This window comes from Sminthopsis crassicaudata, chromosome 2, assembly GCF_048593235.1.
Source record: "Sminthopsis crassicaudata isolate SCR6 chromosome 2, ASM4859323v1, whole genome shotgun sequence".
Taxonomy (NCBI): domain Eukaryota; kingdom Metazoa; phylum Chordata; class Mammalia; order Dasyuromorphia; family Dasyuridae; genus Sminthopsis; species Sminthopsis crassicaudata.
In genome coordinates, this window is record NC_133618.1 from 226,288,154 (window position 1) to 226,302,488 (window position 14,335).

General features: G+C 37.5%; 1 protein-coding gene across 2 annotated transcripts in view; it reads right to left on the minus strand.

Moving 5' to 3' along the window:
- The window catches only part of CENPO (centromere protein O), a 33,868-nt gene that overhangs the window by 18,440 nt on the left and 1,093 nt on the right, over nt 1–14,335 (minus strand). The window contains exons 3-7 of one of the 2 annotated variants that reach the window (XM_074288371.1): nt 10,144–10,313; nt 7,586–7,700; nt 6,617–6,876; nt 2,452–2,623; nt 1,314–1,393 (exon numbers count right to left, since the gene is read on the minus strand). In XM_074288371.1, coding sequence (XP_074144472.1) covers nt 1,314–1,393; nt 2,452–2,623; nt 6,617–6,876; nt 7,586–7,700; nt 10,144–10,313 — 797 coding nt within the window. Of the gene's footprint in view, nt 1–799; nt 1,394–2,451; nt 2,624–6,616; nt 6,877–7,585; nt 7,701–10,143; nt 10,314–14,335 lie in introns of those variants that run through there. The other variant, XM_074288372.1, reaches the window with a different exon arrangement.

The window sequence follows — 14,335 nt, forward strand, 5'->3', positions numbered from 1 at the left end:
AAACAAATACAAATCAAACACAGAAAAAGCTCTATTAGGTTTTTGTTTGTTTGTTTGTTTGTTTTAGGGCTTTGCTCATGAAATTTTAAACAAGGTTTATACTCAGGGAGTAATCCAACACAATGTTTTAAATAATTCCTAAGTTAAGGCTCTGAAGGAAGAAACAGGGTCTGTAATTTGCTGGTAATTTCAGTGGCTAATTCACTATTGACATAAATTGTAGAACTGGAGATCTTGAAGTCCGGCTGGAGAAATCTGGATTCAAGTCTTTAGGATCTAACACTGCCACTCATAAGTGAGCTTACATGTGTCATTCATTAGCCTTTATTAATAATAACAGGAGCTACTCATGCCAGTGGTTGCTTATGGGGGAGATGAAACAGTGGAGTCCAGCCAGGTGGTCACAATGGAAATGCATATCTATTGGACATAGGGTATAAGGCTTTTTGAAAGTTAAGGGTTTCTTAGAGAAATAAGAATTCAGACAAGGATTTAAGGTTCATAGAAAAAGGGATAAACAAAAATGAAGACCTGGGTAATATTTCTTGAAGGAAGGAAGGAAGGATTTGGGAATACAGATGGCTAAAGCATCAGAGGGGATATGATTAGGTTGGAGTAGATCCTAGTTTATTTTCCACCACTTGGGTTTCTCACAGATGGATTAAGAATGCTCTAGCTAGATAGTATTTACTTAATCTACTTATTCCAAATAATCTTTTCTAATTGAATACAACCAAATCAAGTCATTAGCTTAGGCTACATTGGTTTATACCACAAACTAATATACACAACATACATATTTTTATCCTCTGATAATTTTATTTTCAAAGCCATTTTTGTTCCTCTTCATAAGAAAATGAGAATACAAATAAAGCTTCCATGAGTTACTGGCAGGAGTTTTTGGTTCAATGAATTTTTTCCATCTCCTTGTCTCCATATTCCTCAATTTTTTGTTTCATTTGCTGATATATTCAGCACACCATTCTGTCCTCTTACTGTCCAAGCTATCCAAGCACTGGCTGGTCACAATGGCTTAACCTTGAAAAGTTATAATCTACAGGCTCACAGATTTATCCCCTACAGGCCACATAAAAAGTTGGGTGTAGCCATTCACATGCATTGGAAAATTTGTGATGGAGAAAGCGTGGAGTCAGAGCCAAAGTCCATCAAATACCTGTCAGTTCCAAAAGGCATTCAGTAATACTGCTCCTGATCAATTTGCATGTATTTTCCAAGGAACAGGTTTATCTGCTTCTAGGTACACTAGATAAACAATCAAAGTTCTTTTTTGCTCTCAAAAAAGACTCAAATACCTTATGAAGGGCATTTTTATAGAATAAAGTCTCATGGGCTGCTCGCTGGTCCTCCCACGAGGCAGGTGTTGCTCCTGTCCCTAAAGAAGAAACATTCCATCCATCAGTCTGGTTTGGTACAAACAAGGGCTCTTTCAGGGAGGTCTTCCTCCTGGCCATGGTCAACAAGCATAAGTGTTGAGTGCTCTAGGAGCTCTTCCAAGGGCATTCACTTAAGACAAAGTAATCAGAGAGAGGGACTTGGCTCACTCAAATCTAAACTTCATAAAAGATTCAGAATTTCAGCGTCAGGTTTTATCTTATTGTTCTTTGTTTCTCGGAGACACAGTGGTAGAGTGGGTAGAGAACCAGCCTTGAAGGCATGAAGACCTGGGTTTCAGTCTCCCTCTGACCTATATGGACTGGGACCTTTGAGCCAAGGCACTAAACCTCTCAGTGTCCTCTTGGCAACTGAATTGTGAGGAAGGTGCTGAGTTGTACTCCTCTGGGGAGGTTAGCCAACGAAAACCCAGGGGTGCTGCCTTGCCCTCCTCATGATGGCCACTCCTACCCCATCAGCCAGCCATGGTATACAGGGCACAGCAGGGCACACCCCTTTCTGTGTCTGCTGTTTCACAATATGGAAGCAGTGTAGTGTAGTGAAAAAATAGATGCTGGAAGCCAGGTGACCTGGATTCAAATCCCACCTGATGCTAGTTCTTGATATGTTTCTCCCTGAGATATGTCTCAGTGTTCTTATCTGCAAAATGTGGAAGTTGGACCACATAGTTTTGAGACAAGGAAGCTGTGGACTCTCTTCCACAAACATGTCCATGTTTTAAATGACTGCACACTTTATCATGACTGTCTTGTTGACCAGACATGGAAGGATAAGAGCTCTGACAAAATTCCATTAGTGATGAGAGGAAGAACAACATAATTATGTCTTTCCTTCAGGAAGGGGAGGGGGGAAAAATCAATTAAGCTGATGAAAATCTCAGTTTCTGCACTGCACAGAGCCATTTGTCCCCATTGGAAACTGGTTTCCAAAAGTCTGGCTGATACCCTCTTTAGTATTTAAATTGACCAGATTATGCTAAATATTATTAGAGTACAAGGAAACTTTTTCTACATAAATATTTGGAGTCCCTCTTCTTACCTTGATATGTAATTGTGACACTGGTGGGAAGAGTAATTGTGAGGTCATGGTACACAAGTCTGGCACAAAAAGGGAAGGACTCTCCACTGGGGTCCATGGTGTACGTGAATGACAGCAAAGTGCACAGCGAATTTCTCTGCAAGGGCCTGGCCAGGAAAGGAGAAAAGCCACCCTAGAGAAGCAAAGTTTAAAACAAAAATACCAAAGAACAGCATAATTATTATAACTAATTCTTCATGATGCTTGAACACACAATACTAAAGATATCAGTGTCTTCATAAAGATGGAGGGATGGCCAGAAACTGAATAGTGAATTTAAAAAGATGTAATCCCAAAACAGATTGGGAAACACTTTATTAATGTGATTCGCTTATTCTACATTATCAGATCAGCTCATTATCTGTCTGCCTTCTTATGTAACTCCAATTTTTCAGTCCTAGAAACACAGAACACAATGGAAATCTAACCATTTTTCAAATAAGTCAATTACAAAAGAAAATAATGGTTATTATTTTCCTTCATAAAAGTAGAAAAATCTTGCTCTATGTTTCTGTATATAAGCAAGGTGAAGAATGGGAAAGTTCAATGATAAAAGTTTAAGAATAGTTTGAATCTACCCCTGAAAGAGCATCTCTATGCCAACATGAAATCTAGCTCTCTTCAGTGGGAAAAAATGATTCTCTGAAACAAAAAACAGGTGAAAAACAATCACAGTTTTATTGAAGCAGATGACACAGTGGCATCCAAATTACTAGGAACCTGCTGTAATTTTAAGATGGCTATATATTTTGACAAAAATTATGCATTTTTGCATAGTATGTTTCTAGTGGCACTAGTCTGACTCAGAACGTTTGACCCTGACTGGTTTGAATTAGATTAGGCTGCTTTTCCTGTTAGCTGTATGTTGGATTGTTACCTGTGTGTTTTTTGTGTCATCAATTCTCTAGTTTTTAAGAACAGACATTCCTCCAAGGAAATATGCAAAAAACTGGAGTTCTTAAAGAACATACTTCAGTTATTGTTAAAGATGTTATGATGTTAGAGATTGTTGGTGTGATGAAGTCATATGGTTCAAGGATAGTTCAAATCTTGACTAGTTGCAATGAAGAACCAAAAAAAAAATTTATTAAAATTGAAAAAAAAGTCAAGAATTGAAATTTTGCTTCAAAACATTCAAATTAATTATCATAAAGCAAGTCTTTCAGAGCTGTAGTAATTGATAACTCTATTAGCTTCCTAATGTTGGAAGAACATACCAATTTTACCAATTTTAAAATATCTAGAATGCTTTTAAGTGATTGCTAAGAAGATGAAACACTAGTTATGGGTAAGACAGTATGAAGACTGGCATCTTAAAGATGTGAATAAAGTAATGTTTAATGATTCAACTCACTTTTTCACTTAAGGCTATATAAAAACCACTGTCAAAAATACAACTGAACCTATAAGATCTGGGCAACTTTGTATTCTGAAATGTCTACCCAAAAAATGTTCTGGGGATTTTTTTCTTCCATAAGTCTTGGCTCTACTGAGGGAATGCTGAATTCCGATAAATACTTTGATATACCAGATAGAATTGTCCAGAATTACAGAAATTAACAAATGAACTTGGAATACTGTATAATGAATTTACATCACGCCACATACTATGAAAGGTTAAAATTTTTCTAAGTGATAATACATAAATATGCATCAGTGGCCTGGGATTCCCCTTGATTTAAACCCCATTGAAAACTTGGAGGCAATAATCAAGGCTAGATCTAGAAAAATGGGTCAATAGCCAAAATTATATTTAGAAATAGATATTAAAGTCTTGTGAACCCAAAGTCAAATCATGTAAAACAAGTAACTGAAGCCAAAGAAGGACATGTTGCAAATAAAATTTAAAATAGTAAAAATTAATAAATGGAATGATTTTACTTTGTCTCATGTAATTCACTATAGAAGCCATGAAAGTTGCAGAGAAGTACATGTGAGCCTTACATAAGGAAAATCTTCTGAACAATTAGTTATTCAAAAGGGCCACCCTGGGAGTGGCAAATTCTGCCTTACTGGAAATCTTCCAGCAAATGTCAGGTGACCCCTCCTCGAATGTTGTATTGTACACATTCTTGTGTAGCTATGGGTTGAGCTAGTTAAGTTCCTGAGATCCTGTTGAATTCTTAATATTTTGTAAAATCATATTTGAATGAGAATGTCTAAGCCAAGGTGACCCTGGGGGAGCAAAAAAGTTGAAGGGGCTTTAATAAACTTCATGGTTTTTGTTTTCTGCCTTGCACCTGTCACCCTACTAGCCAGGCTGCTCACAGGGTGAGGAATATTTTGGCTGTAGCACTCCCAAAGTCCCCCTACCAAACCAGAGAGGAGGCACAAGTCTGTATTCATGGAGCTCTAGTAGCTGTGTTGTCCCTGAGCGAGTCAGACCATCTCAGTGGGGCTCAGTTTCCTCATTCATAAAATATGGGATTTGTACTTAATGACCTCTAAATATAACCTCTATTTCCCTGACTTCTTTTTTCTGATTAAACATTCATTATTCCTTCAAACAATTCTCATGACCTAGATTCAAGGTCTTTCACCATTTTGGTTGCCTTTTATTGACATCCTTCTTAAACCACTATACACAAAATAGAAACCCACAAAAGGTTGGTTTGATAGGTCAGAGTACAATAGAGCTACTACTTATTTATTCTTGGAAGCCATCTCTCTCTTAAATTAGCTTATACTGAACTAGCTGATTTGGCCCCTTCATTTCTGTTGACACATTTAGCCTGCAGTTATTAATCTCCCAGATATTTTTCATAGAAATATAATTCCTCCATTTTTTTATTTGTGAAGTCTCTTTGTTCAACTCAAATGCAAGACTTTCCATTTATCCTTAACGACTTTCATATTGAGTCAGCCTAATATTCTAACCCATCATGATCTTTTTGGAAACTAATCCAAATATCTAACTCTCCCACCTTGTTTTATGTCATCTGCAAATCTAATAAGTATTCTCCTTCCTCCCTAAAATTATTCTATCCAAGTCATTAATTCAAATATTAAACAGCACAGGATTATTTCTAGCTCCTTCACTAGAGCAAACTACTAGAGATCTCATTCTAAGAAACAGAGAACCATCATTGGACTAAAGAGTGGTTCTAGACATTCAACAGTTCCAGATCTAATGAAGTATACTATTGTTTGAGAAGAAGGAGGGAAAGAAAGGGAAGAGAATATGTATTTATTTATATAGTGCCAGATATTATGCTGAGCCCTTTATAATTATCTCATTTGATTTCTACAATAAACTTGTGCAGTGTAGCTCCTATTCTTATTCTCATTTTATAACAGAAAACAAACAGAAGTGAAGTGATCATAGAGCTAATAATTAGTGTCCATAGCTAGATTTGAACTCAGGTCTTCCTGCTTCCCAGTCCAGGTTTGGTTCACACTTCCTCTGCTCCTTTTCTTGAAACTTGATAATCATTCCTTTCATAACATTTTACAGAGATTTGCCAACAAGCAAAGCCAAGTTCACTGGCTGATAGTTTATAGAATCTATTTTCTTCCCTTTTTTCCCCAAGAAATTCTAACACCTGCCCTTTCTCTTACTACCCATGCTTTTTTTTTTTTTTTTTTTTTTAAAGATTGTTGACACTTAGCAATCACAATTACAAGTTCTTCGGATACCTTGGGGTAGAAATCAGTCTGTATCTCCTGATCTGATTCTTCAAATCTCTACTTATCCTTTAGGTATCATCTCCCTTCATAATGATTTCCCCCCCCTCTCTTTTCTAGTCCAAAGAATACATATCGTCCTTGGAAAAGAAAACAAAATGAATTGAATAGTTTTCCTTTCTTTTCCATTATCTGTTACTATTATTGTATCTACCTTAAAAGCTTGTATTCTTCTGGCTTTGAGGAATTCAAGGTCCCCTTCAAATCACAAGGAAAAATAGAGTATGACTTCTGATAATCCAACTTCCCTAAAAAGCCCCAAAGAAGAAATATGCAGAGAAATGCTTCCTTAACTACCCAGAGTGCCTATTCAGAGGATTGGCCCTCTTCCTCAAGCAAACTGAAACCTACTAATAATATAGGAAAAAATAGTTATCTTATTTTTGAATCCTGGGCTCACAAAACAGGTTATATATAACTCTTGACTACAGGACCCACATACCTGCACTTGATCTGCCTGATATTTTCTTCCAGAATATGCATTTAGGTGTTCGCTGAGACTATATACGAAGTTTTGAAAATCGGTCTGTAAGTATTTTGCAGCTATCTGTTCCAGGGGGATGAAGACTGGAACTGAATGGCGATGTATTATTAGTGGTTTCTTGATGATAACATCCACATAATAAGAATCCAATATATTTCCCTCAAAAGCAGTGTTGAAGCACAGACAAACCCCTTTCGTGGTCAATTTGCCATTGAGCCCTGAAACAAAGGATGAAATGAGATCTCTCATTTGATGCTATAGGTTATCACTCTTCCCTTTTGATGCTTTCACTGTATCCAAATAAGGAGTCAAAACCAAGAGAAGACCAGCAGAGGCCAGTCTATGTGACAGCTTTTAAACAACAAAGTCAATATGAAAAGTGAAATATTTATAATGTTCACCCCCTGAGGAAAGTAAAATACTCCATATATGCATGCCACATGAATTTTTTTTATATCCCTGTGTGACACAGAAAAGGGACAGAATGTCTACATTTTAGAGAAAACTGAAGCCTAGAGACTAAAAACTTATGCAATTTAACATACTAAGTCAAGAATAAAACAGGGTTGGGTATATGATAAATAAAATGAATGACAGAATGACTAAATATCCTAAGGGGCTGATATATTTTGATGGGGAACCTAACATGAGGAATGACAACTGCCCACAGATATCCCCCTAACTGCAGGCACATAGCAGGCACTCAAATGCTAAAAAAAATGCATCTAGAACTATAATACTATGATCACAAAAATATTACAGCTAGGAAGGACTTTCTAGGAAAACTCACTTAAATGCTGCTTTCCTCTGTCCCAAGCATCTTCTGCATCCTAATTTTTAAAAAGAAGCCCACCCAGGTGAAATGTCTTATTCAAGGTCATTGATCATGGGTATGTGCCAGGATGGGGCAGAGGGGTCAGTCAATACCTGTTAAATGAAATGCCTGAAAGAAGGCTTTAGCTTTTTCCAATTTCATCTCCAAATTTTCCTCACGGTTTTTCAATGGTTCATAGGGCTCTAAATTAGTGATGGGTATTCTGGCCTGCAAAACAGATTAATGTATTCAACAATTCTGCAAAATACTTAGTATGTGCTGGGCACAGTGGTGAAAATTAAAGGGAAGGCAACAAACATACAGTCCTTGCCTTCCAGAAGTTTGAAATCTAAAAAAGCATTCAAACTGATATTTAACATTTACTACACACAAGCACAGGAGATGCAATAACAATAAAGCTGATCTGTGGCTTCAAGAAGTTTACATTCTATGGGGATGGTGGAAGACAATGTGTAAATAAGATAGCCTAAAACAAGGTGGTAATAATTACTATAGTATTTTATTGTAGAGTACTTTATAATTTCTAAAACACCTTGCATATTAACTCATCTGATCCTCAGGACACCCCTGTGAGGTAGGTAATATAGCAATTATCCCTCTTAAAGATGAGGGAAGTAAGGCTTGTAAGTTAAATACTAAATGACTAAGTGTCAGAGGCAGGGCCCAAGTCCTCCAGATCATGTCTCTAAACGTACCTATCAGGGCTCTGTCCTGGCCCTCCTCCCCCTCTACACTGCCCCCATCAGCTCCTGTGGATTTAAGCCCTACCTCCTGCTGATGACTCTCCCCTCTTCTTCCCCTGCTGACCCCCCATGCTGTTGCTCCACCTGCCTCTCAGACTCCTCCAACAGCATCCTATCCAGGTCCTCAGGTTCACGACTAAGGAACACCCCAGATCCTGGCTATCACTCACCACCTAATCCATCCCCATCCAAACTCTTACCAAGGCTTATCGATTTTAGCTTTGCAACTTCTCCAAAAGGCCCCTTCTCTCCTCTTTTGACATTGCCATCACTGTAGTGCAGACCCTTATCATATCAGGCCTGGATTGTTGCTATAGCCTGGTGGTAGGTCTGCCTGCCTCAAGCTTCTCCTGTTCCAATCCATCCTCTATTCAGGCACCGAAATGATTTTTCTGTGCCATAAGTTGGATCATGTCGCCCTCCACTCCACATAAACTCCACTGGCTCCCACAGGATCAAAGACAAAATGCTTTACTGGACATTTAAAACCCATCATGATCTCACCCCATTCTACATTTCCAGGTTCCTAAGACCTAATTCTTCTGGCAATACTACTGGATCTCCTGCCAATGGCCTCCGGTTACACCACAAACAAGCCCCCCCCCACTCAGCTCAAGGCACATTCTCTGGCTGCCCCATGCCTGCCCCATGCTCCCTCATCTACTCCAATTACTGAGCTACTGATTGCCTTTAAAATTCCAATTAAAATCTCATTGTCTATAGCAAGTGTTTCTCAACTCCCCCTAATGCCAGAGTCCTCCCTCTTTTAATCATTTCCTATTTATTCTGCATATTACTTGTTTATATATGTGCTTGCTTATTGTCTACCCCATTAGATGGTAAGCTCCTTAAGGACCAGAACTGTCTTTTGTTTCTTTTTGCATCCCCAGAGCATAACATAGTACCTGGATTATAATAGGCACTTAATAAATAATTACTGACAGACTGGCTGGTTGCTAAGGCAGGAATTATGAAATAAAGGAAAGAACCAGCAAACCATTCCACAAAAATCTGAGGATGCATGAGAAACGGGAACGAAGATGGGGAAAAATAAATTAAATCAGAGAAGGCTTCACAGAATAGCTGAACTTGGGAATAAAAAAAAAAAAAAAATAAAAAATAAAGATTTGGAAACACAGAGATAAGGAATAGATATATTCCAAGCACAGGAATTGGCCTGGAAACCCCATTCACTTATAAAGTTTGGGTGCCTTTGATCATAAACTTGAAACAGTTTTTGTGAAGAACTCACTGAATACATCATTAATGTCAGGCATACATAAAAGCTATATGGGTATGCTTTGGAATTATCAGGTACTCAGTTTTTGAGAAGATAAAAACAATTTCATAAACTTGCTTTTATATATATGAAAACGGTATCATTTACAAAAAACAATTCCTTAGGTTGTGATTATAGCATAAAATATAAAAACTATTTTTTAAAACTCAAGATCCTGAGCTGTAAATGAGATTAAAGTTTTAATACCACATCTGTACAATGAACTTTTGGGGAGGTTGGAGAGGGAGGGGGTATGGAGATGAGAGGGGAAAAATCCACATCTGTGATTTCATTTTCCCCAATTCATTTGATGATGGTTGACCAATGCTCTGCTACAGATCTTGAGCACCAGAGTTTTCCTGATGCCAAATCTGGCCCCATAACAACCAAGCCCAGGTGTCTTCACATTTTCAATATCCTTCTCCCAGAGTTACTATTAAACACTCTTTAAGGGGTTTTCTTGTGTGAAGCAAGTGAGGTTAAATGACTTGCCAAGGATCACACAGCTAATTAGTGTCAAGTGTCTGAGAACAAACTTGAACCCAGGTCCTCTGGACTCCAGGGCTGGTGCCCTATCTACTGCACTACCTAGCTGACCACCAGCTATTAAGTATTAAACTCTACTCACACTGGCTTCCTGTAGCTTTACTTTAGTCTTCAGTTCATCCCGAAGTTTTCTCAGCTTAAGGATCTTTCCTTCCAAGTCAATTTCTGTATCCTGCAGTTCTTGGTGCTCCTCTTGTCTCCTGGCTAATCTCTGCTCAGAAGCCTCCAGTCTTTCCAGCTGATATAAAATACCTGTGAGTGAAAAGACTTTCAGAAGAAACAAAAACTAGTGGAAAAGTATGGGGAAAGTTTTTTATTGCCAGTAGAATGCCAGGTTTCCCAATAACACCAGTGTTATCAAATAACAATACACCTAAAAATTGAAAAGGAATCATGTCAAAAAAAATTAAGCAATTATTGTAAAAAATTTTTTTCCTTTTAAAAAAAATGTAATCTTTATGTTTGTTGTATTCTCAGGTTTTTAAATGCCAAGAATCCAAGTTCTGCCATTTCCTATTTGTGTAATTTAATATCTCCTTCTTTGGGAAATGAGAAAAGTTGATCTCTAAGATCCCTTCCACTTCTAAATCCAGGATCTATGTTTAATGGAAATCTGTGTTGGGCAACTTGGTTTATGAGCTTTTCTAGAACAATTATTTCATTAAAATGGGGATTATATATGTACCCTTTATCCTTGGAGAAATTTCTTGTTCACTATTAAAAAATTATCTTTCAGTCTCAAAGTGCCTAAGGGATGGCCAGTTTCCATGGAAAGTTTTATTATGCTCCTTCAATTTTGAAGATGTTGCTACTCCCTAGCAAAAAGAGAATTATTTTTCCACAAATAAGGTACATGTATATTCAGTTCAAAAAGCATGTACTCAAGTGGTAATTATATTGCATGATTCTATGCTAGGTGCTTGTTCTACAGAGGCAAAAAGCAGCTTGCATTCTAATGAAGGAAAACATAACCAGGTAAATAAATACAAGTATATAAAATCATTTTTTTGGCAGGGAGGAGCACTAACTGTGGAGCATTCAAAAGGAAGCATCCAAGAACAACAGAAGTAGGTAGGTAAACATTTCAGGGATAGGGATGTGATGTGGTAGTGGAACAGTCTGTGCAAAGACTTAAGTACAGAAGGAAGAAGATGACAGTTAAATAGGACACTTTGGATGGAACATGGAATGCCTGAAAGTAATATTTAATCAGCCTGGAAAATGGACAGGAGTTAAATTGTTAGAGGACTTTAGATATCAAATTAATGAGTCTATAGTTTTATCTAGAGAAAAAATATAGCTTCTAGCCACTGGAGCTACCTAGTCAGACTGCATTAGGACAATCTCATGGCTGCAATATAGAGGATGTATCACGGGGGAGAAAACTACAAGGAGAATAGTACTATAGAATTACTGCAGAGTCCAGATGAGAAGTGATAAGGGCCTGATGAGGATGACTGTGGAACACAAGCAGACAAGGATTTGGAAACTGCCTGGATAGAGAGAGAACAGGGAGGATTCATGAGAATGAATAACTGAAGATAACCCCTAAGTGGAGAACCTGAGTGACTGGGAGAGTGGTGGAAATCATAAGGAAAAAAAAAAAAAAAAAGAAATAAGTTAGAAGGTTGAGTCCACAAGGAAAGAAAATTGATTTTGTTTTAAAAGGTTTAAAATGCCCATGGAAGATCTGAATCAAGATGTCAATGAGCAAGTTATGCTCACCACGATTGAAGCTGAATATGGAGATTTGGGATTCATTTGCATAAACCACTGGTACTGATGGGAACACCATTTATTCATCCAAAACCTCTAATCCAGGCTTTTCAGTGACTGGAAGCCTTAGGTGTATCAAACAGCCCATCATTTAGAGGAACAGACAATGCAACAAAGGCCAATCTAAAATGCATAAAAACTAACCCCAAACTTTTATTTATTGGCTATACTTAGATATGGATTTATTATTATTTTTGGTGCAAAGTACATCTGCAAAGCCTCTTAACTAGTTGTAAGATCTGTTATAGTATAAAGGAGTTTAATATGACTTATAACCACAAATGGTATAGGGAAACCATCTGAATCAAGGAGTCATATATTACTTCAGTACTAGGGAAGAATACCTGAAAGCAAAACTCTAGTTCCAAAAATGCTGAACTGAGATCCATGAGGCACACATATTTACCAAAAGCCACAGCTAAATCTCATTAGCCAGACATCTTCAATGAAAAGCACCTTTTATCAGGAGCAAAAGATAACTCAGATTGTCCATAAATATTCATGGAACAACAGAGAAAAGAAACCAATACTAGACTGAAAGGAGGCATCCAATAATAAATGCAGAACATGGGTGTGTGTGTTTTAAAGCAACAAGATGTAATAAGAAATTCTTTTTTCTGCTTTTAAAACTCTTGGTGATAAAATAATATAAATTAGTGGTCATCAAAACCATTTGGTACTGGCTAAGAAACAGTAATGGATTGGTAGAATAAATAGGTTAGATTCACAAGACACAATAGTCAATGACTATAGAATCTAGTATTTGATAAACCCAAAGACCCCAATTTCTGAAATAAGAATTCACTATTTGATAAAAATTGCTGGGAAGATTGGAAAATAGTGGTAGAAACTAGGCATTGACCAAGACCTAACATCTTATACAAAGATAATATTGAAATGGGTTCATAATTTAGACATAGTGATACTCTAGACAAATTAGAAGAACAAAGGATAATTTACCTCCTCAGATCTTTGGAGAAGGAATATGTGGCTAAAGAAGAACAAGAGGACATTATAAAATGCAAAATGGATTAATTTTGATTATATTAAGTTAAGTTTTTGTACAAACAAAGCCAATGCAGACAAGATTAGAAGGGAATCTGAAAGCAGGAGAAAAGTTTTTATATCCAAGGGTTCTGATAAAGGCCTTATTTCTAAAATATATAGAAACCGACTCATTTATAATGCAAGCCATTCTCCAATTGATAAATGGCCAAAGGATATGAACAGGCAATTTTCAGAGGATGAAATTAAAATCATTTCTAGTAATATGAAAAAACGTTCTAAATCACTATTGATCAGAGAAATGCAAACTAAGACAACTTTGGATTACTACTACACACCTGTCAGATTGGCTAAGATGATAGGAAATGATAACAATAAATGTTGGAGGGGATATGGGAAAACTGGGACAGATACATTGTTGGTAGAACTGTAAATGGATCCAGCCATTCTCAAAAGCATTTGGAACTATTCCCAATGAGTTATCAAACTGCATACCCTTAGATCCAGCAGTACTACTACTGGGCTTCTATCCCAAAGAGATTTTAAAGAAGGGAAAGGGACCTGTGTGTGCCAGAATGTTTGTGGCAGCTCTTTTCGTAGTGGCTAGAAACTGGAAACTGAGTGGATTAATTGGAGAATGGCTGAATAAATCGTGGTATATGAATGTTATGGAATACTATTGTTCTGTAAGAAATGACCAGCAGGAGGAATAGAGGCCTGGAGAGACTTACATGAACGGATGCTGAGTGAAATGAGAACCAAGGGAACACTGTACATATCAACAACAAAATTATGTCAGGATCCATTCTGATGGACATGGTTCTTTTCAACAATGAGGTGATTCATTCCAATGATGTTGTGATGGAGAGAAGCATCTGCACCCAGAGAGGGGGCTGTGGGACTGAGTGTGGATCACAACATGGTATTTTCATCTTTTTTGTTATTTTCTTGCTTTCTGTTTTCTTTCTTTTTTCCCCTTTTTGATCTGATTTTTTTTTACATAGCATAATTATGGAAATATGTATAGAAGAACTGCACGTTTAACCTATAATGGATTACTTGCTGTCCAAGGGAGAGTGGGAGGACAAGGTTTTGCAAGAGTGAATGTTGAAAACTACCTTTGCATATATTTTGAAAATAAAAAGCTATTATTTAAATAAATGAATGAATGAATGAATGAATGAACGAATAAATAAAGCTTTGAACATCAAGGGGATTGTATCACACGCCAGTAACACAACTTTGAAAGCGTGCTGATTTCCACCTTGGAGCTGCTCTTCACTGGGGGAATTCTGAAAACCAGTGGAATGTAATGGAAGGTGCATCGGACTTGCCCTGGGCTTGGGATTCTCAGTCTGCCGCTCTAGGGTTTTGGGTGCAATCCCTCGTCCCCTGCGGGCCTGTCTTCTCACACTCCAAGGGAAAGGACTGGCCCAGATGCCCTGGAAGGCCCTTCCCGGCTCTCATCAGCAGTGATCAGACTGGGCCCGGCG